Below are 23,879 nucleotides of genomic sequence, written 5' to 3' on the forward strand. Positions count from 1 at the left end.
TGGAGTAGAGGTGGTAGAGTTTTTATTGTTGTCAAGAGACACCATGACCACAGCAACTCTTATTAAGAAAACATTTAATTGAAATGGCTCACTTACAGTTTCAGAGGTTTAGTTATTATCATCAGGGTGGGGAGCATGGTGACATGGAGGCAGGCGTGGTGCTGGAGCGGAGAGGCTACATCTTAACTCAGAGTCAACAGAAGTCGACTGTCACACTGAAGGAGGCTTTAGAAAGAAACCTCAAAGCGCACCCCTACAGCGACACACTTCCTTCAGCAAGGCCACAGCAACTAACGGTTCCACTCCCTTTGTGGGCCATTTTCTTTCAAACCACCACAGAAGGCATGGAGGACTTAGAAGATGGGGAAAGTGGGGTGAAATGGTATAAAAACAGGACTCCTGTACGGAATTCTCAAAAAATCATGATGAAATAAATGCAAAAAGTGTTCTAGGGGATGGGTTTTGTAACCTTAAGTTTTTCTTTTGCTTCAAATTTCCATTACTTTCAAACACAACAAATCATTCTATTATAGTGTTATTTAACATGCAAATTATATTATGATAATAAAGTAAGAATGTTTTTAAATAAGAATAAAGCAAATGCAAACTAAAAAGGAGATTTCTGTGTGTACATGAGCATATGTGTGCATATGAGAGCATAAAACCGAGCTCCGGGAATGTTCTAGTAATAGTCACATGGAGGGGTATACAAGTGTTGGCGCAGGCAAGGCATAGCTGGTGGGGCACAATGAACATTTGTGCACTGTGCCCTATTTTCTGAGCATAGACAGTCTTCAGTTTATGGTGATTCCCTGAACTGTACCTTGTGTTACCTTGCCTTTTTTAATTAAATCTTTTCATTTATTTTACTTGCCAACCACAATTTTCCTCCCTCCTATCTTTAGTTCTCTACATCCACCTCCTATCTATCCTCTCCCCCGCTTCTGTTCAGAAAGAGGCAGGCCTCCCATGGGAGTCCACAGAGCATGCATGGCTTATCAAATTGAGGCAGGACCAAGCTACTCCCCTGCATCAAGACTGATAGAGGCATCTCAGTATGGGGAATAGGTTCCAAAAGGCCAGGGGACGTGCCAGAGACACGTCCTGATCCTACTGCTAGGGGCCCCACAAACAGACCAAGCTACACAACTGTCACCCAGATGCAGAGAGCCTAGGTCAGTCCCATGCAGGCTACCCAGTTGTTGGTCCAGAGTCCACGAGCTCCCACTAGCTCAGGTCAGCTGTGTCTGTGGAATTTCCCATCATGATCTTGATTCCCCTTGCTCATACAATCCCTCCTCCCTCTCTTCAACTGGACTCCTGGAGCTCAGCCCAGTGCTCAGCTGTGGATCTGTGTGTCTGCTCCATCATGATGACAATTAGGGTAGTCAGACCTGGAAACAACCTAGATGCCCTTAAACTCAAGAATGGATAAGGACACCGGACGGTGGTGGTGCATGCCTTTAATCCCAGCAGAGGATTAAAGGAGGCAGAGGCAGGCGGATCTCTGTGAGTTTGAGGCCAGCCTGAGCTAGTTCCAGGACAGGAACCAAAAGCTACAGAGAAACCCTGTCTCGAAAATTAAAAAGAAAGAAAGAAAGAAAGAAAGAAGGAAGGAAGGAAGGAAGGAAGGAAGGAAGGAAGGAAGGAAGGAAGGAAGGAAGGAAAAAGAAAAGAATGGATAAGGAAAGTGTGGTAGTACATTTATACAATGGACTAGTACTCAGTGGTAAAAAAAACAAGGACATGGTAAAATTTGCAGGCAAATGGATGGAACTAGAAAAAAAAAATCATCTTAAGTGAGGTAACCCAGACCCAGAAAGACAAACAGTATGCACTCACTCATAAGTGGATATTAGATGTAAAGCAAAGGGTAATCAGGCTACAATCTACAGCCCCAGACAAGTTAGGTAACAGGGACAACCCTAAGAGAGATGCATGGATCACCAGGGGAAGGGGAAATAGATGAGCTCTCCTGGATAAACTGGGGGCTGGGGGGAGAGGATGGGGGGAGGAATGGGAACATGAGAGATGGGCTGGCCAAGTTGGGGACAAGATATCTTGATAGAGGGGCCATTTTGGGGTTAGAGAGAAACCTGGTGACAGAGAAACTGCCAGGAATCCACAAAAATGACCCCAGCTAAGACTCCTAGCAATAGTGGAAAGGGTGCTTGCTTTTTAACTAAAAGGAAGCTGAAAAACTTCTCACATTATCTGGTAAATGTGTTAGAAGGAAGAGAGCTTATGGAAATGAGATGAACAAGGGGGCGAACATGTATAGGATGTATATAAACAGCTACTAAGTCCCAGTCTTAATTTCAAGGGCTAGAAACAATTGGGAATTTCTAAGTCCCTAAGTGGTGCATTTTCTATGGGGCAGCAGGGCAGATGCAGGACCTTACATCTGTGTCTTGGTAATGTTTCTAAGACGACACCCATATTCAGATTATATCCCTGAGCTATACCACACAGGATAAGTGACCGTTCGGGACTAGAACGTCCCAGAAATGAGACAAAGCTATATCATAAGACCTCTGGCCTTCTACCACACCTATAACTCAGTCTCCAATCAGCAAAGATAATTATGTTTTATCAGTAAGTTTATTAAATAGTATTTTCTATGATCATTGGGTTTTTTTTTTTAACCCCTGGGAAAAAGGTGTTTTCCTGACATAGATTTCAGACTTCTAATACAGCTTGAATATATTTATTAGTTATCAAATAGCAGATTATAACTTCACGGACTATTAAAGGGCACTGACCTACCTGATTACCTCTCTTACAATTCTTTTAACATAGGGTCTAAACCAGCCTTGAACAGCAGCCCTGCTTTTGTGTACCAAGTCCCAGGGCTACCAGGGTGTGCCACCATGCCCAGCTTCCGCATATCAACTTTAAAGATGATAACCTATATCAGACACATTAGTGACATGTCAGTAGTATCTAGAATTCAACTCTGCCTTTTCAGCTCAGTAAATCTAACTGGATTTTTTCCCTCGTGATTACTATTCGATAAGCTTAATACATAATAAATAATGTCCTTAAGTTTTCAGTTACTAATTTTATGTACATCAAAAAAGAACACTGGATACATCAATCAAAGTGTCTGCATTTAATGGGAGTACAATTAATAGTATGGTAAAGGGGAATTTAAGAATACTTTTTAAGAAATAACAGTTTCAGGTAGGCAATCGTGAGGAAGATAATAATCATACAAGCCAGAGCCACATGATTGCTCCACAGTCCCCAAGGTGAGAGATCGATGCCCTGTCTTTCCAAGTAGGCATCACCAGTACAAGTCCTGAAATTTAAATGTACAGAATTAATTAGGTTCATCCTCGTATCTATCAAATATTAATCAGTATATTCAGTATTGACAGGTTAGTCAAATGGGCACTCTCTGTAACTTACTAGATTCTATGCTAAGCAACGTGTACCTAATTAAGTTAATTTCTAAAAGAATCCAAAAGAGTATAACTATTAAGTGGTTTAGCAAATTTGGTCAAGTTAACATAGTCTTAGTATGAACTACGTTTCTTGTCTCTTCAGACTCATTAGATTTAAACCTATAATGCTGCTGTCTGAGGGCTTCTTGCCCTCCCTGCCCTAATGCTTGCAACTCTCTTCCACTCTGGGCTCTGGGTTGTAATCCATTCCGGATCAGAGACCACAAGTCCCTTCCAAACTATCAAAACAGCCCATTTATTAACCCCAAAGTTCTGAAAAGTAAGAATTCATACCCAATCAAAAAAAAAAAACACCAAAGGGAACTTTTAAAACATCTCACTCAATACACAGGGAAGTTTTGTTTTTGTTTTTTTTTTTCCACATTAAATATGGCAGTGACTGGTATAGGTTATAGGAGCTTCCACATGGGCACATGAAATAGTGTATAAGGGATCCCTTCACAGACTGGGAAGTTTGACTCCTCCCACCTCTCAGTAGCTGCTTTACAGGACGCCACAGGAAGACACAAACATACTGTGACACTGGACACAGACTTACATCATATTGCTGTAATCACAGGTGTTGTTGGCGGTTACATTGAGTCCGCCACAGAAATCCTGTCCCAAGAATTCATTGTACTGCAAAGCCTAGAATACATACAAGAACACAGCAATGTCAGTAGTGTGAAATTCCAGAAGGTTTCTAAAGAGTCATCACAATCTCATGCTCAAATTTAATCTTTATTGTTATTTCTAAAAGCATACCAAGCTGCTTATGCACAATCTTTCTTTCTCCTCTTTTCTTAAACACCAAAACAGGCAATCAAGAAACTCAGGGCTGGGATGCAACTTCCAACTGGCCAAGAGGGAAGACTTTGTGACTACCCCACAGCATCCTCATCCCAATTTTATAACCCATAACTTTTGTAATTAAAATGATACAATGATGCTTAGTGAACACTGTTCATTTGTAAGAACAACCTTTTCTTGCTTTCAGAAAAAAGTAATAATAATGGAAATCAGAAATTTCATTGTACTGAATTTAAGACACAGTGGTTTTGTGTTTGATTGGTTGCTAAAGCCAACACGGTTGCTGAGTACTAAAGTCAACTTCTCTTCAGATCTCAGTTCCAATATAAACCATGCAGTACAGCCCCCACCCTCTCTTCCATTTACTTCCTTACTGAACAGAAAACCAATATTCTTCATCAATTAGTCAACACTTCTCTTTTATGTGATTTCTGCCTACTCTTCACGTCCCTCTAATAATGGGTTGACTATGGAAAACCCCAGATGACTCCTTGACCCTCCAATAACAAAGACTAATAGGAAATGATTAGCCACTGTTTCTGGGAGGAAACCTGGATGGGACAGAGTCCCACTTGAGCATACGACAAGGTTAGGCTTCGTTCCACCATGCCTAGTTTGGGACTCCGGTCACCACAACAAGCAAGGACAACTTACTGTGTAGCCGTATCGAGGAATGCTGAAGTACTGGAGCCAGGACAACCAAGGCTCAATGGTTGTGAGATTCACCAAAAGACCAGAAAAAATCTGCAAGATGCAAAACCTATAGGTTAGAGCCAGTCCAGCGATTTCACAGCTTGAGGTAAGACCTCCTTTGAGGCCTTGCAAGTAGACAAATGTGACGGTGTATGCCTGTAATCAAACCTAGGAGGCAGAGACGGAGGGATCACAATTTCAAGGCCAGCCTGGGATACCTGGCACAATGGTCTCAAAAACAAAAACAACTAAAAAAAACCTCCCCCGCAAATAACCCGTGTCTGCTAAACATCACTGCTAAGGCCAAGGCAGTACAAAAGAAAACTTCCAGTTATTGTACCTCCTATGTGAGTACTTCTGTCGTGGCTATTTATGGCATTAAGGGAGGATAATGCACCCATAATTAGTACTATAGATTCAAGCTATTTGATGACCCTTAATAGTTTAACTATGTCTTCAACTTTCTGTGTAACTGCAATGGAAGATCAAGAAACAGAACCATCCCCTGGTCTCCCATGGGAAAAAAGTTGGTTCCAGGCCTCTGACACTAAACTACATTCAGATACGCAATTATCTCATTTTGAAGATGATGCAGTACTTTAATGTAACCTGCACACAGCTTTTATGGTTTTATTCATTTTTATTGTGTGTGTGTGAGTGTTCTGTCTGTATGTAAGTGCACTGCACACATTCCTGAAGCCCCAGGAGGCCAGAGAGGGTGGTAGGCCCCCTGGAACTGGAATTAGTGACAACTGCAAACTGCCCTGTGAGTGCTGGGCATCAAACCTAGATCGTCAGAAAGAGCAGCCAGTGCTCTTATCTGCTAAACTTCTTTCCAGCTCAGCCTTTATACTCAAAATAGACACATTACAAGCGATCACAGATTATCTGCAGAGTGATTAAAATGCCCAATACGACACAAATGCTGAATAAAAAGTTGGCATACTCATTTATTATTTATGGATAAATGGAATAAGTGAATGAGACAGTATCCCTATGTAGTCCTGGCTGCCTCTAGAATTTTCTATGTAGGTGAGGCTGGCATCAGATTTGGAGTAATCTTCCTGACTCTGCCTCCCGAATGTTAGGATTACAGACAGAAGATGCCATTACTGGAGTACTGTGTTCTTTAAGGAATAACGACATGGAGAGGAAAGTGTCACGCATACCCAAGAAAGTATACTTTTTTTTCCAGTTGAATCTTTTGATAAGGACATGGGAAACAGACTGCTATGTGATTCTAACTATGTCACCCATATGCGCTCCTCCTAATAATCCTAGAAATATAGAGAACACTAGAATAATTCAGAACAAACAGGTTGCTGTACATCCAGACGAGATTTGTGATTTACAACAGATTATATTCTATAGCCATGGCTGTAGGAACTACTTTAGATTCAGAATGCAGGTACAACATGATCTCCAAATTAGGACAGATGAGACCATGACGTGGTGATGATGTGCAGCAGAAGACATAACTAGTACCTCCATGTAAGCTTACCTATGCGGCCAGAGATGGCTCAGCAGTCAAGCACAATCGCTGCTCTAGCAGAGGACTGAGTTTGGTCCTCAGCACCCATGTTAGGCAGCTCACAACCACTACTCCAACTCCAGAGAGTCTGGCACTGTCTTCTGGCCTTTGAGTTACTGCATACAGATGCACATACATGCACATAATTCAAAAATCAAAATAAATAAAAAGACTGCCCCAAAAGCAGAACCACAGTGGTGAAGCCAGGAATTGACCATACAAGGTTAAAAATATGCAAAATGAGGTTCTCACGGAGTGTGTTCTGCCGTACTAAGAGCGCTGGGATATGCAGGACAATGACAGCGCTGGCGGGCTGCGTGTGCATGTTCAGAACTGCACTGAGGACTGATATTACGACATACCATCTCTGAGTAAAACACGGATTGAGCCCTGGCTTTGAAGTCCTGTTTGTAATAAACACTTACATAGCAATCAGCCCAAACAGAAATTAAAACTTTTTTTTTTTACTTTTTAAAGGTATTTTTATTTATTGGATGAGAATATAAACAAGGATGACTATTTTCTAAATAATATATACATCGGTAGTTTCAAAATTGAAAACTGAAGGAACTGAAGCTCAGCCAGACTTCAGCTAGTGCCGTCTCACGGGAGGACGGCCGCCTCTAGCGAAGAGGACTGTGCGCCAACGTCCTAGCTGTTCCTATTTAATGATGCAGGAGAAAAACCATGGGAGCTGGTCCTTCTGATTTATCACGGGTGCAAAATCGAGACATATACAAGACTAGGAGTGAGGGCACATTAAACAATGTGAAGTAAACAGGTATCTACTGAAGGTAGGTGGACTTTGTAAGTTCCTAGCTTCTTCTTAAAGATATGGTCTCAGGTAGAGCAGGTTGCCCTCAAAGTTACTATGTAGCTAAAGATGACTTCAATTTCCTGTTCCTTCTGCCTCTAAAATATCTCGAGGGCTGAGATTATGAACATACACTACCACGCTTTTTTATGTTTTACTATTTTTAAAATGATATTCAAGTTATAAGAGGGACCCAAGACAGACTCCTTGGCACAGTTAACTCCTCCCGAGCTTCACTTTCCTGTTTGCAGGAATTCAACCAAACCATTTCTAGTTACTAATTGGTAAACACCATAGAAGATATGCTGCCATTTTTTAAGGAGTCAATGTTAATCCCTGTTTTCAATGATCCCAAGTTTGTCTAACATCAGATCAGCAAGAAGTATTTTCTTCCATTTCTGTGACTTTTCCCCTTTTCTGTGACAACAGAATTTACTGCATAACAATAAACTCACAAGGTACAGTGGTTTCAATGCCAGCAGTTTTGAGACAGGGTCTCAATGTAGCTCAGGCTTGGCTTGAACGCCCAACCATACTCCTGAGTGCCAGGCTGCAGATCTACACCACCACACCTGGGTAAAAACCAGCTTTTAGAAGCTTGTTAGTGAGGCTCTGTCTGCAAAATCACAGCGACATTCAGTAGCAACACAAGGGACTTGACAGAGGTTAGGAGCAAAGCCATCAGTTTCCCTAACAGTCACTTTATTTGAGCCTCTGGCTTTCTAAAAGGGGCACAGTCCCAATGGAAAGAATCCGCAAAGCAGATTTCTACAGCAGATGGATTATACAGAGAGAACAAGGCCAGGCGTGTCTTCTCGGAGAAGCACTGTCCATACTCACCATCATAAACACAAAAGAGATTGTCATGAGAAGTGTTGCCACGGATACCACACTTTGGCCTGCAGCTATGGCCAGTGCCATGGAGCTGGCTGTATAAGCCACCATCATAAGGCTGAACATCATGATGAAGAAAGCCCCCACCTCGTTTTTTAGTCCTGAGAAAGAGAAGAAGCAATCAGTGCCGCTACCTCGTGTATTGGGTTTGTCTGTTGTGCATATAACACTGTAGCAATCGCCATCAGAATTAAAGAGAAAAGGTCACCTACTATCGAACTACACTGGGTCACCAATGTCATTGCTTTATTCTGTGTCACTGATCAGCTAACACAGTTTCCTTTCCCATGCTTGTTTTAGGAGCAGTATTTCAGATAACATGTAGATTTCTTTAGATGTAGCAAGAATAATTCTGAGCTCCTTAAATGAACAGCTACAGACTCCACACTGGCTCCATTACTACTGCCTTCTCTCGCCACAGGAAGCTCACCAACAGAAAACACTCATTCATCCAGACATCCCCACATCTCTCAGTATTTGCTCTAACTATATTAGGGAAGAAACTTGGTTCACAAGGAAGGGAGGGTTCTTATATCACCTATGTCTCCCTAGACATAAAAAATGGCATTAAGTTCTTGAAGTACTTTATAAACTATGAGGTAAATATATGTATATATACATATATGACTATGTATATGTCATACAACCTGATGATTTTGAAACACTGACAAGAAAATGGATCAAGAATCTAAGGCTCTCGATGCCATGTCATATTCATTATGATAAACCTCACAGATAAAATGGAAGTTTTAAGCTCTATTGGTGGTTCTCATACTATAGTGCTTTGTAAAAATAGAATTACCAGTATGTATGCATGTGTACATGAAATTTTGAATCAGTAATCCTAAGGCCAAAGCCTGGACATAATGTAAAAATAAATCTGTCTATATCTTTTAGTGATTTCTTTTTTTAGTTAATAAAATAAACAATCCTCAAACTCAACATGGTTTTCTTAGAGAATATGCATCAGAGTATGTGTAGTTATTAAGATTTTCTGTGTCTTTTTAATATAGACAAATAGAAAAATATCAATAAAAATATACACAGAGAAATTAGTTCACTTTACATCCAAGACTAAAGGCAATTTCATCTGGCCTATTACTTACCTAACATGAAGTATAATATACAAGTGAATATAACACTTGGCAAAAACCTCATGGGGAGTAAATCAGATATCAGCTTTCCAAAGAAGTAAGAAGATACTCTGTAATATCCACTGATGTACTCGTGTCTATGAAAATACAGAACATAGATCTCAGATTAGTCCAGAAAGCACGGAAGAGAAGATAGGGTACCTGCTGCACTCCTAGGGTCCTCCCACATGCTCCAGGCTGACCCCCCCAAGCCTTTTGCCGTCTTAGGTGTCACCCTTCCTGGCCTTTCGGCTTCAGGCAGCTCTTACACTGTGACCCTCTCTCAGCCCAGCACTTCCTCTGGCTGTTGTGATGTTCCTCCGGCATCAAAACAAAACTTCCTTCATTAAGCATACCTTACAACCTTATAGCCCTTCCAGCTACCAGCTAATCCCTCCTGTTCCTGACATCTTTCTCCAGTTATTCCAAACTCTTCCACCAGTGTCTCTGTTCCTTTGATGTCTGTTGATTCATTATGTTGGTAAATAAAGACGGGCAAATCTCTGCAACCTTTGAAGAACAAGGGAGAAAACCCAGCCAGCTCCCTACAGTGAATCCTCTGGCTCCTTCCATGCCTCCACCCGCCAAGGCTTGTACTTGTGATCTTCCCACTTCTAGCTGCTGAACCACTTAACTCTTGGAAGCCCTTCACTTCCTGTGCTGGAGTTACCAACCTGTGATTAATCAAAACAAGTTACTTTTTCAGCCCTGCTGATGCTGCTTTCTCTCTCAGCACTGGGATTGCCTAACGTCAACTCAAACTTGAAAATCGCCTTTCTCTGGCTAGCAGGCACCATATGCTCTGAATTTTCCACCCTTGCCAAGACTCCTCTTTCTTAATACTATAGTCCTATGCACTTTTAAAAATTCACATTGAATAGTATAAATATGCATGCAATTTATATTTCTCAATGAAGCAGATAAATAAGAGATATGGATACTATTAGGATGCTATTCTGACCCAGGTTTGGACGTGACCAGTCTGACACACAGCTAGGACAGTGGCCTACTCACATGAAGAGTTTCTTCTCCACTACGAAGAGCTCCACAGCTGACACACTGGTGAAACACTGGTTGGTGGTCAGGAAAAAGAGCACCCCAGCTCTGCAGGGACAGAATGGGGACACCACAGTCAACTCTGTGCACTGAGGTTTGCAGTCTACAAATGGCCTACTACTAACATGCCACTTTCTCTTTGTAAGTCAAACTGTTCTGGTTAACACGGAGAGAGGCCCTAGGGAGATGGCTCAGCAGGGCTCTAGGAGATGGCTCAGCAGGTTTTAGTGGTGAACTGAGTTCAATCCTCAGGACCACCATATGAGCGTTGACCCCCACAAGAGCACCAATGCACATACATACGCACAGACACATACACATATAGAAGGAAGAATGACCTCCCCTGTCCCCAACTGGGTCTCATTACTGTGTCTATACCTCTACGGTGGTGACAACTGATCCAGTGACTCCCTGTTAGAGCACATGCTGAAATCCTTAGTGAATCATGTTGTTCCTATAAAATTCCCGTTGAAGCAGTGGCCTCCTAATATGCTGGTATGGGAAACAGGGCCTTTCAGGCACATCCAACTGTGCCCTGCTTGCAGCAGAAGATGGCTGATACTAGTTAGTTCACTGTTAACTTGATACAACCCAGAATCCCAGGGGAAGAGTCTTGGTGGCTGGTGGCGGGGGTGGGGTATCATCTTGAGTGTGAGCTCAAGTGGGAACCTCACCCTGAACGTGGACAGCACCATTTCATTGACTGGGCATGTTTACGGAAAGAGAATGCTAGCTGAGCAAGCAGGTGAGGACCTGTGTGCTTATTCCCTCCCTGCACTTGTAGACATGATGCTTTAAAAGTTCTTTTCTTGACGTCCCCACAATAATGGACTTTAACCTCGAATTGAAATAAATCTCTCTGTTGAAATAAGAGCAGTGGGGCTGTGTCCCCAGCACCCAGCCGCCTGCACGGCTAGCTTAGTTTATGTCCCGAAATAATTACACGGACACTGTATTCTTTTAATCACTGCCTGACCCATTAGTTTCAGCCTCTTATTGGCTAGCTCTTACATATTGATCTAACCCATTTCTATTATTCTATGTAGGCCACAAGCCGGCTTACCAGGAATGATCTTAACCAGCCTCTGTCTGCAGTGGGACAATCATGGCGACTCACTGACTCAGCTTCTTTCTCCCAGCATCCTGTTCTGTTTTCTCCGCCTACCTAAGGGCTGGCCTATGAAATGGGCCTAGGCAGTTTCTTTATTAATAAGAAATCATTCCCACATCATCTCTCTTCTCTAAGTTGCTTTTTTGGTCAGGGTATTTTATCAGAGCAATAAAAAAATGAAACTAGTTTATAGCCAAACATAAAATTATAAATTTACTTAAAACCGGGAACTGAACTCAGGACCCTTAAAGAGCAACAAGTTCTCTTAACCTCCAAGTCTGCTTTAGCCTCAACTACTTCCCCCAATACTACACAACCTCTAGTTCCTACGTATATGCTGGGTTAGCTCAAGAAATAACACGCACAGGAACCATCAATCACTAGCTATCTAAACCTTCAAGGAAGGTAAAACAAACAAACAAACAATGATATAATGCCGAAAATAGCTCACTAGAATAACACTGACTCTACACAGAAGAAAACTCACTTGACCTGAATGATAGATTTTTCTATGGGTTCTTTACAAAAGAATCAGCCTTTCTCAGACATAAAGTAAATTCAGCATTTCTCGATAAAAAATAGGAAAAATGCCATCTACCAATAGTGGCCTCTGGATGCCAAACCCTGAGTTCAATGTCTACAGCAAGGTGTGGTTCTCAGTGCGTGAATCATGACAGGGTTATGACTCTTAGGTTAGTGCTATTACTGAGCATATGCACTCCCCGCACGACCAGCAATTAAAATGCCTCAGTGTAAAGCTCGTTTCAGTAGCACGTACTTTTAGTAGCAGCTACTTAGGAGGTTGAGGCAAGAAGATCAATAACTTCAGATGATGAATTCAAGCCAGCCTGCGAAACACGGTAAGACCACCGTCTCAAACAAAGAATTAAGTTACTATGAAAACAACATTGTCAAGGATGTCCTGGAGAGATATCTCAGCAGTTAAGAGCACTAACTGCTCCTCCAGAGGACTTGAGTGTGATTTTCAGCACCCACATGGCTGCTCACAAACATCTGTAATTCCAGTGACACCCTCTTCCAGCATCCTCAGGCACTAGGTACACACTATGGTGCACAGACACACATACAGTCAAAGCCCCCAAGTCTTTAGAAAAAATGTAAGGGCACAGTTATGACTGAATGTACACATTATCATAGCAAAGAGCTCAAATAAACTGGATCTCACACATGGACTCCATTTTCAAGTCAAATAATAAATTATAACCTATACAGGGAAGCTGTCTCACTTTCAAGTCAAATAAATTATAACCTATACAGGGAAGCTCTCTCACAAGCAATAGTCAAAAGCAAACAATACCAAAATCAAAAGCATGCATGCGCTAACAGATACTATCAACACAGAGAAAACGCCCTACAGAATTAGAGAAAACACTTGCAAAATGTTTATCTGATAAGGAAAAATAGTCCAGAAAAATAAAGGATTCATAAAAACCCAACAACAAATAATAAAATAGACAAAGAACTAAAATAGTTATAAATTGACCTTGATTATCAAAAAGTAAATAACTATTCATGGCATGGAAAAATTGAAGCACCTGTGTGCTACAGTCATGAATGGTAAAACGACAAAGCTGTCAGGGAGACAAACTTCCCATTTCTTTAAAAACTTATCATAATTTAGCAGTTCTACTGGTACAGTTCCTGAGAGAGCTGAAAGCTGGGGTGCAAAAGCAACCTGCAGAGCCCTAACTTCACTCACACAACCAAAGGACGAAGCAACACAAATGTTCAGACACAGGCAACTGGATAAATACAGAAAGTGAGCACACACACACACACACAATCAGCCTTACAAAGGAAATTCTGACCAACTTGCAAAATGGATGAACCGTTAAGACATTATATAAGGGAAATAAGTCGGTCATCAAATGACAAATACTTAAGATATCATATATCTTCCAGAAGAGGTACCTTAGAGATGCAAAGTCAGATGGTGCTTCCCAGGGGATGAGGTCAGCACTGAGGAATTTCTTATGGATTTAATTTAATAGATAAGGTGGCTCCATTAAGGAAAAAAATCTCACCTGGAGTTGGAGGTTGTCAACTGTCACAACAGTGTGAATGTTCTTAATGAACTACACATACTTAAGATTGGTTATATTTAATCTTTTGTATGGTTACATCAACACACATACATTTGTGTGTATGAAAAAGGCAACTCATGAAGTTTTCAATTCGGCAGCTCATTTCTACCTACAATGATACAGTGACATTTACCGTGAACTTGTATTAAGGTTAAATCCTTAGTCAATATTCATAAGAAAGAAAGAACACTAAAAGAAAGAACACTTTAAAGAGAGAAAACTATTGTTTCAAAACCAAGATCCAAATTTTGTTGCTCTGCCTCTGGAGTAGACAACTGTACTACTTTTCTAAACTATACTTTTTTATTTTGCTTAGAACAAGTCCATACTCATTTCTATCCTATAGAATTCAGAAAAATCCAAATTTACTTACCTATTCTGGATTCCAGAGGAATCATTTTTCAGGTCAAAGTAAATCGCACCAATAATCAGTGCCAGTACGGTTGTGACAATTAGCTTTTCAAAAAGGAAAAGGAAAATAAAAGAGTTCCCATTAGAGATTAAAACGCTTGCATATTATTTATTATTTTAAAATATACACAAACTCATAAACACTTTATACACTTGGTTATGATAGGGTTCCTGGGAACGTATGGGATAGAATATATTATTAGATTGCTTTCTAGAGTAAACTGAAAAGCAAGCATTTGCTGTCAGTCAACAGAACAGCCCCTAAGATTCCTTCTACTGCTCCACCAGTCAGGGAAGTCCCAGGTCAGACACTGGATCCGTGAATGGTGCATAGGGAACCTGAAGAGGTTATTTTGAGGACAAACCAAAGTCCAAGTGACTAAGAGTTCTGAACTGATCTGAATTACAAAGTTTCATACAAGAGGTTCAAGTGAGAACAGAATGCCTTGTCTTTTAATGTTAAAGACAAAAAAATTAATGCACACACCCCCCAAATAGAAGTAGGGGTGAGCTCAGCTTCACCTCTGCAACTTCTAGAAAGGCTGCGCTAGCATGGTGGACTGTGCAGCATCACTGACAAAAAACACAACAAACAAACAAAGCAAAAAAGAAAACAAAACAAAAACCCCTTCTTTCTGTGGGACAGTCAGGGGCTTTCATTATTGTCTCCTCTCTCACCTCTTCTCCATCCACCCACTGGGCCTCCTGCCCCACAACACCCCGAGATGCTTCCTCTGCACCCCTCACAGTCACCTCCTCTCTCCTAACTGATCTGCGGAGACCGCACCAGCAACGCTTTGGAGAAGAAGTCTTTTAAGGATGTTTCAAGAAGCAAGGGGATAAAGGTTATACAATGCTATTTATTTGGAGGATTCTATTTATTAATATATTATTAACAGGCAATTTTTAAATGTATGAAATGCTCATCTAAAGAAAATGAAATATCCATTTATATATATTGAAATTTAAACATAAAGTACAGCATGAACAGAACTAAAACCGTTATACGTATACATTTAATAGTCTATATAGCTTCATCAATACATAACATTTGTGTTTATGAAAAAGTCAACTCTTCTAGCTTAAAGCATCAAGAGAGAGAGAGAGAGAGAGAGAGAGAGAGAGAGAGAGAGAGTGTGTGTGTGTGTGTGTGTGTGTGTGTGTGTGCATGCGTGCACACTAGTACACATGAAAGCATGTACCCAAGGAGGCCTGAGGTGTCAGTTCCTATTGGAGCTTGAATTCGAGGTGCCTGGGAAAGAACACAGGTCCTCTGCAAGAGAACTATGTGCTCTGAAGACCTGGAAATACCATATTCAAGAGAGAATTACAAGTCTCTTTGCTATTAAGATAGAAATTTAGCACGGGGAAAGCCTATTACCGTGGCATATTTTTACTTTTATATTTATTTTATATTTTATTTTTACGTTGCTAGTGTGGGTTGTCAACTTGACACAGCAGGGAAGATGGAACCTCCATGGAAAAACTGCCTCCACTAGAGCGGCTGGTGGACAGTCTGGACAGGGGCATTTTCTTTATCCCTAACCTGTGTAGGAGGGATCGTCCCACTATGGCCAATGGCCATCCTTGGCAGGTGAGCCTCATCTATGTAAGAAAGTCAGGGGAGACAAGTCAGAGAGCAGTGGCCTCCATGCTCTCTGCCTCAATTCCCGCCTTCCTGCCCTCCATAGTGGACTCTAACCTGTAACCTTTCCTCCCACTGTTTCATTAGGTCGGTGTTTCACCACAGCAAACAGAAAAGCAAACTTGGAACGGCTATGCCAAGTCTTGTATAATAGAATGAAGGAGCGTATCTATGAGATTTCTGCATCTGACCTCTGCATTTTTGAACCAAAAAATGTAATACAATTCTTCAAAAGTGTTATTATATCTTTATGAAAATATATTTAATATTTTTTGAAAGTGTGTTCTGAGTGATGTTTGTGGTGCAGTCATAACAGGCATAAAACATGCAAGTCCATAGCCAGCCGTTAGCGACTCTACAAGAGGCCGATAGTCTCTTTGATCAGAAAAATGTTAGTACACTAAACAGATGAAATATTTTTATACAGACACCACACTCGTTCTGAGGTCTTCCAAATACAGTCACCTCTGGTTATATGCTAAGTCTAAATCGTGTAAATAACTAACCGGTTCAAACCAAAGTTCAACTATTACAAATAGAAGAAACGATGTATCATGACAACACCATGACACACTGTATCAACTCAATGCTCATGGAAATCAAAAGCATAGACTACCAAAACTATCCTACGCAAAAGTCAGTAAGGTATGACACCAAAGACAAACCAGGACAACTGAGCATTTCTGTAAGTTCAAGAACTAAGAATAACTTTTATCAGATTTTACTACTCAGGGGAGAGAACCACAAAGAGTGTTGTTTATGCAATTTGAAAGTGAAACTTCAGTATCTGTTAATAAAGATACAGTGGAAATGACAGAAAACTAGAAAATAAATAATAGTAGCAGGGCAAGAAGACCAGGAGCCAAGTTTGTCCTTGTGAGTATTTCATAGCACAGCTCGCATCTGTCAGGTTACCTGAGCTACGGAGGCCTGAGGGTTCCCCAGCAAGTTTTTGAATGAACGCCTGGCAATCCATCTGAGTTGATGACAGAAGGAGGTAGTATACGTCGTCTCTTTGAAGGCTAATATTCCTTTCTTTTTTTGATTCCTTGGAAGTCGATCTAATTCAGCTTTAGTTTCTCTGTAGATGGAGGAGTTGGCATAAAACTCAGCTAAGTTTTCTATTATTGGCTTCTCTCTCTTGGAGGGCTCTTCAGTTTTGTTTTCTTTGGATAAATATGGATAAAGAAGTGAAATATTAACACATAACAACTAATTTAACTCATTTTTCTACGGTTCCATACTTCTACAATCCCTTAATTCTAGAATTGTGTATATATGTATATAATATTGTATGTATGTGATATATATGTGTGTGTGCATGGGTATATATATATATTGGCTGGGCACATGTCAGAACATGGTCTAGGAATGGAGTCATGTAAAGAGAATTCTAAGTGCTTGAGAGAACACTCCAAGAAAACTAGTCTTGTGTTTGAATGAAAATGGTCCCAAGGGCTCATAAGAACTGGCACTATTAGGAGGTGGAACATGTATGTTTTTATTGGAGGAAGTGTGTCACTGGGGGTGGGCTCTGAGGTCTCAGAAGCTCAAACCAGACACAGTGTCTGCCTCTTCCTGCTCCTCAAGGATCCAGATGTAGTTAACTCTCAGCTACTCTACAGCATTGTGTCTGCCTGTCACCATGACGACAATGGACTAAACCTCTGAACCAACAAAATTAAGGTCAGCCCCAATTAAATGCTTTTTTAAATAAGAGTTGCTGTGGTTGTGGTATCCCCTCACAGCAATAAAAGCCTTTAACTAAGACACCTTGGACACCTTGTGACCTCGGTTTCTTCAAAACGTGGAATTCTGCTTGGAATGTGTGCTCAGATAGGAGTGAGTTTACTTCAGATCACTCATTATTGCTTCCTGCTATTATTCAATTAATGTCACACGGGTTTTGCCATGTGAGGTTTGTCCTTGTGATGGTGTACAGCTTGAACACATCGGAGCTCTACTCTTTAGTTCACCTCATTTATCCCAGACCCCACTACCTCTGGAGTGGGGACAGACGCGGTGGCATGTGCCTTTAATCCCAGCATTCAGCACACAGAGGAAAATGGATCTCTGAATCTGGGGACAGTCTGGTCTACATAACATAATGAGTTCAAGGCCAGCCAGGGCTGCACAGAAAAATACTCTCAAAATAATAAAGTTACCCTGTTATTGATTTACATATCACAGAAACAGCTAATTTATCTGTGCATGACCACATCTTATGATACAGAAAACTCACTGACTTTTTCTATCAGTTTAGACCCTAATTATTCAAATAGACATTATACTACTGTACAGAGTTAGATTTTTTTTTTGCCTTTTACTATACTCAAATGCAAAACTTGCCATTTCTTGGGGTTTGTGTGTTTGTTTGTTTGTTTGTTTGTTTGTTTTGAAATAGGATATCATTATATAGTCCTGGCTGGCCTGAAACTTGCTATGTAGACCAGGCTAGCCTTGAACTCACAGGTATCTCCCTGGCTCTGCCTCTCTGCATCTCAAGTGATGACAAGCTGGGATTAAAAGCACTGAGACACCCTATCCAGTTCGTTTATAAAACACTTGTGATGGCTATTCTTAGTTGTCAAGTTGACTACATCTGGAATTAGTTAAAATCCAAATGGCTAGATACACCTGAGTGATTTTTATGGGTTGACTAACTTGAGGTGGGAAGACCACCCCTAAATCTGGACCTTTTAAGATGGGAAAACTCATCTTAAATCTGGGCTATAACTCGTGGTGGCAGCATACATAAAAGACATGGAAAAAGGAAGCTCTTGATTCTTCCCCCTTGTCCTCAGTCTTTCTGGTGGGTTCATATATCCTGCCGCTGAGGCATTCCGTCACTGGCGTTAGAGACTACTTCTTCAGGATTCCAACATACCAGGTGAGATACCTAGCCTCACGGACTGAACAACTACTGGACTCTTGGACTTTCTGTTGGTAGACAGCCATTTTTAACTAGCTGGACCACAGCCTGTAAACCACGCTCATTCATGCACACATATATACATATCCAATATGATAGAATCTATCAGTTCTATTCCTCTAGAGAACCCTGACTAACACTATAAAATAATAACCATTTTAAAGTGGAAAGTTGCCTCACAACTGAGCCTTTCAGGAAAACGCTCATTTACAAATTAGATAAACAGCCAAGCACTTAACAAACAACAGTCTGCCTACTGACAACTTTCACGCTGAATTAACACGAATTTCAAAAGCATCTTTTTGCTTTGCTTTGAGGCAGGATCTCACTATGTAGTCCTGCCTGGCCTATGAGAGCATGTATTTGTGAGCCACAGTCCTGTGGGTCATCAAAGCAACAGACAGCAATGCAAACTCTACGCGAGTCACACACCTCTCTGGGGTTCTTCCTCTCTATTTAACACTACAGCAGAAGAATCTCCATTGATGACATCCAGGAAGAAATCGGCAGGGTTATTGTACGGCTCACACTGGTAACCTAGAAGAGAAGGCAATGCAAGGACACAAACATGATGGTCTTAGAACCGTAGAGGGTGAGGGAGTGGAGGCTCGGGAAGGCAGAACCTAACAAGTTCTCCCTCTTCTCACTTTCCCTTCACCAATACACCATTTCTCTTAACAAATATTTCAATAACTCAGAAGGAATGCTGGACACTCGAGAGCATCTTACGTTGGTGTTCACCATAAACTACAGCCTGCAAAGGGCTACTAATATGATCTGGTGTTGCTACTCTTCCCTCCAAGATCTGAATCCAGGTCAGGAAAGGAAAACATTAGCTGTCCTTGTGTTCTCTGACATCAGGTCGGCATCATCATCGCTTCTTTAGCATCTGTCATGCTGCCACAGTGCCAAAGGGAATGCATTCTCAGAGAACATGGACAGTACAGCACACCTTAACCTCTGACCTCAACTTCACAGTCCTCTCAAACTGGCCTGAAGTCTTCTCAAAACAATATAGCCACTGAACGTTCCACTCATGTGGGCTCAATTATTCTATTTTTTCTTCAAAAATCTTTTTTTCTTCCTGTAATCCCAGCACTCGGGAGGCAGAGACAGGCGGATCTCTGTGAGTTCGAGGCCAGCCTGGTCTACCAAGGGAGTTCCAGGACAGGCTCCAAAGCTACAGAGAAACCCTGTCTCGAAAAACCAAAAAAAAAAAGAAAAAAAGAAAAAAAAATCTATTTTTCTTAATGTGTATGGATGTTTTGCCTGAATGTATGTCTGTATACCACATGTGGGCCTGGTGTCTACATGTAGAGACAGAAGACAGGATCTCTGGGGATTAGAATTACAGACAGTTAAGAGTTATCCCGTGAGTGCTGGGAATCAAACCAAGGTCCCCTGGAAGAGAAGCCAGGGCTTTTAACCAAGATATGCTCACTTATTTTAAATGACAGATTAAGTTTTTAAAAATTAAGGATGATAGATAACAAATATTTATAATTTTATTTGAGGTCATGAAGAATCATCTATAATCATCTATAAAAATGAAAACCACTGCATTTAAAATGAAATCACAGGGTTGAAGAGATGGCTCAGCAGTTAAGAGCACTTGTTCTTGTAGAGGACCCAGGTTTGGCTCCTAGAACTCCCCCATGGTAGCTCAGAACCTTCTGTGATCCCAGTACTAAGGGGTCAGGTGCCCTATTCTGACCTCTCAGGACACCAGCCCTACACGTGGGCACATTTATAATGCAGACCCTCCTAAAAATACAAAGAAATCATGCAATTTAATCTGCAATAGAAGAAAGCAACTCAGAAGAGCCAAAAATGCAGGCTCATCAAAGGGAGAGTTGAGACTAGTCACTCAGACCCACTCACAGACTAAACTGGCAACCTAATGCCACCAGAAAGTTAAGTAAGCATCCTTCCATGAGTCCTCGGGGAAGCCCACCAAGATCACCTGCCTGCTGACTGGAAAAGCTGGGACCTGCCCTGTAGTCAAGGAGACAACAATCCTACGTCCTTCCCAAAACTGTTCAACTGACCGAAGTGCTAACTGTGACTCTACAGATAACTTTCAGGGCAAGGCCACCATGACTGGGGAACAGAAGCAGCCCGGGGCCCATTAGAGAGATACACTTAGACACAAATGCCACAGATGTTCAAACAGCACAACGAAGAGACACAGACCTGAGCAAGCATGTTAGGAGAGAGGAAGGCCAGCATGGAGACTAAACAGCAGTCCTGTGGACCGTCTGCTCTAGCCACATGGGAGGGAAGGACCCACCACATGGGAAACAACCAACCATACCTGCTGAGGCGAAGTACTCCAAAGCCGCCTGCGCAGGCCCATGGAACATGAGTTTCCCTGAGGCCAATAAGGTGAGGCTGTCGAACAACTTAAAGATGGAATACCGAGGCTGATGAATGGAGAAGATGATTGTTCGGCCGTGTTTGGACATCCTACATTATAGGAAGAAAATAGCGAGTCACTAAGATTCTCATCCTTACATTTATTGTTAAAAAATACTTTACTCCTGCTCTTAGAACATCTGTCCCAATTTCAACTTGATTTTCTCATACACACATACAGCATCAGCTCATCTCAAGATAGCTGCCTGATACCTGGGGAAATGAGACTTGATGCTTTTGTTAAAAACTAGAGCAGCAGGGTGTACAGCAGTCTTGGAGACCAGTTGTGAATAAAGTGCTTAGCATGGGAGGCGCCTTAGACTTAATCATGATAAATAAACAAACAAGAACCCAAGACACAAATCCAGCCACAATTTCTTTCTTTATTTTTTTACACTTTTTTCTTTTTTTATTAATTATTTTTTAAGTCCAATTTTTCTCATTTTACAGTTATCCCTGCTCCCACTCCCTCTCCACCCTTCCCTGCACTCCTCAGAAAGGGTAAGGCTTCCCATGGGGAGTCAACGAAGCCTGACACTTCCCTCTGAGGCAGGACTGAGGCCCTCCCCCCACCAGTGATGCTTTCTGTTGGTGGAATGAACACCAAGCAGGAGTGAGTGTAAGCAGAATTGTACCTGGTCCCCACAGCCCTCACCCATATGAGGAAGCTGAGCCTCAGAGATCATTGGTTACATGACGTAGAACAGTCTACCAAATTACAATCTGAGTTCAAGTGGCTATTTTCTTGCAGCAAGTTCATGGGCAAACTTGCTTTTCTGAGCCCCAAATCTCTTCACCTTTCCAAAATCGAATAATTTAAAAATGCTTACAAAGACGTCAGATTGTTCACATGAGCTTGACAACAGCGGGACTGGAATTTAGTTTTCACATTTAATTATTTCATTGCTATGGTAGCTGGACAAACAGCAAGTGTCCCACCCGTTCTTCCCAGAGACGGAGAGCAGGTAACGTGATGACTAGCAGGTGACCCCTTATCTACATCCTATCCACCCTCTTCCTGGTAACTTTGACTCCTACTGACTTTCCCACCAGGTGCTGCCTGACCAACTGTTGACATCTGGAAGCCTGCAGCCTACCTGGCTCCCAGGAAGAAATCAACCCACAGTCTTTCCCACATTATTTAGGAATTGGGACACCTAGGGCACCTGCCCAAGGCCCACATGGCTAGGGTGACTCCCTCTTAGGAGGAGAAAGGGAAGCCACCAGTTTGGGTCTGCACTGATAAGAAGTGAGGTAGATGTGTTCAACCCTGGGGAAGACACAATCCCAGTCCACCTGCTTTCCAACACAGAAGACCAACCAGGAAGGCCACTGACTTTATTAGTCTAGACATGTTTATAAGGAGAGTGACAAAAAAAAAAAAAAAGAGCCAAAGGGCAAAGGGCATCCAACAGATGGTGAAAGGAGGGAGAAAAGGGGCCAGAAAGCTGGTAGCTGTTGCCATGGACCTGCAGGGGGAGGAGGGGCAAGGGATGCAAGGGCAAGAATTCCAAAACAGATGAAAGGCTGTGGGGAAGAGAACTCCCAAAAGACCCCGGAGTACACAGGAGTGACTGTGACAACAGCAATGTCTTCCTTCATGGGGTCAGGGAGGAGCCCCACCCAGCTGCTGACTCTGGAGACTAGATTTTGTGGCTGGGCAGTTGAGGAGTCCCCAGAGTGCACTACCAGAAGGCATCACACCATTCTCGAAGGCACCCAAAGCAGTCCCGGGACTGCTTGGCATTGGCACCACACATGTCTTTCAGCCATTCTGGAAAGAGGTCTTCATCTTTCTATAGCACCAGGAACTGGCCAAGAACCACATAAGCCTTATCAAAGCCCCTTCCTCCAGCTTCTTGCCCAGGACTTCACCAATCCTGGCCAGGCTCCCCACTGGCTTTTCCCCCATGGGCTCTGCCACGAAGTCTCGGTGCTTTGGGGAGGTCGTCATCTTAATCAGGTTTAACCGGCAGCTCTGGCTCTGGTAATGGCTGCTCGCGCCACTCGGCAGCTCCCACCGATACCTCAAGCTACCAGCCAGCCACAATTTCTTAAGAAAGGAGCTGGGGCAGAACAAAATCCACTAGAATGTTTCTTGACAGATACAGTCACGGAGACAGTTTTCACAGACCAGAATCTCTGGGAGAATGTGCGCACGCACACAAATGAATGCACACCCATGCTCACACGCACACACAGCAAAGGAAGGCTTTGTATTAAGGTGAAGAAACATACAGACATATGGCAGGGTACACAGAAAGAAGGACCCCTGCTTAGGGTCACCGACACCAAACCCTGGCCTCTCATCGATAATGGGGAATTTTAAAGAACTTTTGAAGGGGCCGTTTAGGGTTGGTCAGTTTGAATAGAATCAGGGAAGCTAATAGGTCCACAAGCTCAGGGTAAACACATCCTGGTTTGGTCTTGAACTTGTCAGAGTGGTCCACAGGCAAGGATGAGGGGGTACTGGAAAGATTAAAAACCTAGCAGGCCTTCGTAAGCTGCCAGTCTTTTGTCTCAGGTCAGGACTGTGAGGAAGAAGCTGGGCAATCTCAGAACTCCCTATCTTTATAATCTATTCACAGCCCCTCTTCCTATGTCTGTCTACCAGGGAGTCTGTCAACTCCTACAGCCTCACCCCACCACTCCCGCTCAAGTTACCCTATGAGCTGTCAAAGGGTTTGGGGCACAGACTGCTCTAAACACTTTGGAGCTGGCAACAAGCAATATAGAAGGGGCAGCAGTTCAGAGTGCCTAAGAGGAGTGCTGCTGTAAGGGACCATGATAAAGTAAGATGACAAAGATCCAGTCCTGTGATGACAGCATGCACTCTTGGAATACGCTATGTGAGTGTGGTAGCATATGCGACATTGACAAAGT

At 42.2% G+C, this 23,879-nt stretch overlaps 1 protein-coding gene and 1 pseudogene across 2 annotated transcripts in view; both read right to left on the reverse strand.

The window, feature by feature from the left end:
- Nucleotides 1–3,093: 3,093 nt before the first annotated feature.
- LOC101989399 (ATP-binding cassette sub-family G member 2) overlaps nucleotides 3,094–23,879 on the reverse strand; it is a 99,665-nt gene continuing 78,879 nt past the window's right edge. For both annotated transcript variants that reach the window (XM_013351284.2, XM_005360563.2), the window contains exons 7-16: nucleotides 20,896–21,047; nucleotides 19,014–19,118; nucleotides 16,565–16,815; nucleotides 13,967–14,049; nucleotides 10,336–10,425; nucleotides 9,295–9,419; nucleotides 8,135–8,289; nucleotides 4,911–5,000; nucleotides 4,006–4,094; nucleotides 3,094–3,301 (exon numbers count right to left, since the gene is read on the reverse strand). In XM_013351284.2, coding sequence (XP_013206738.1) covers nucleotides 3,151–3,301; nucleotides 4,006–4,094; nucleotides 4,911–5,000; nucleotides 8,135–8,289; nucleotides 9,295–9,419; nucleotides 10,336–10,425; nucleotides 13,967–14,049; nucleotides 16,565–16,815; nucleotides 19,014–19,118; nucleotides 20,896–21,047 — 1,291 coding nt within the window. In that variant the 3' untranslated portion in view covers nucleotides 3,094–3,150. The remainder of the gene's footprint in view (nucleotides 3,302–4,005; nucleotides 4,095–4,910; nucleotides 5,001–8,134; nucleotides 8,290–9,294; nucleotides 9,420–10,335; nucleotides 10,426–13,966; nucleotides 14,050–16,564; nucleotides 16,816–19,013; nucleotides 19,119–20,895; nucleotides 21,048–23,879) is intronic.
- On the reverse strand, nucleotides 22,343–22,950 carry LOC102001763 (annotated as a pseudogene).

This window comes from Microtus ochrogaster, linkage group LG3, assembly GCF_000317375.1.
Source record: "Microtus ochrogaster isolate Prairie Vole_2 linkage group LG3, MicOch1.0, whole genome shotgun sequence".
Taxonomy (NCBI): Eukaryota; Metazoa; Chordata; class Mammalia; order Rodentia; family Cricetidae; genus Microtus; species Microtus ochrogaster.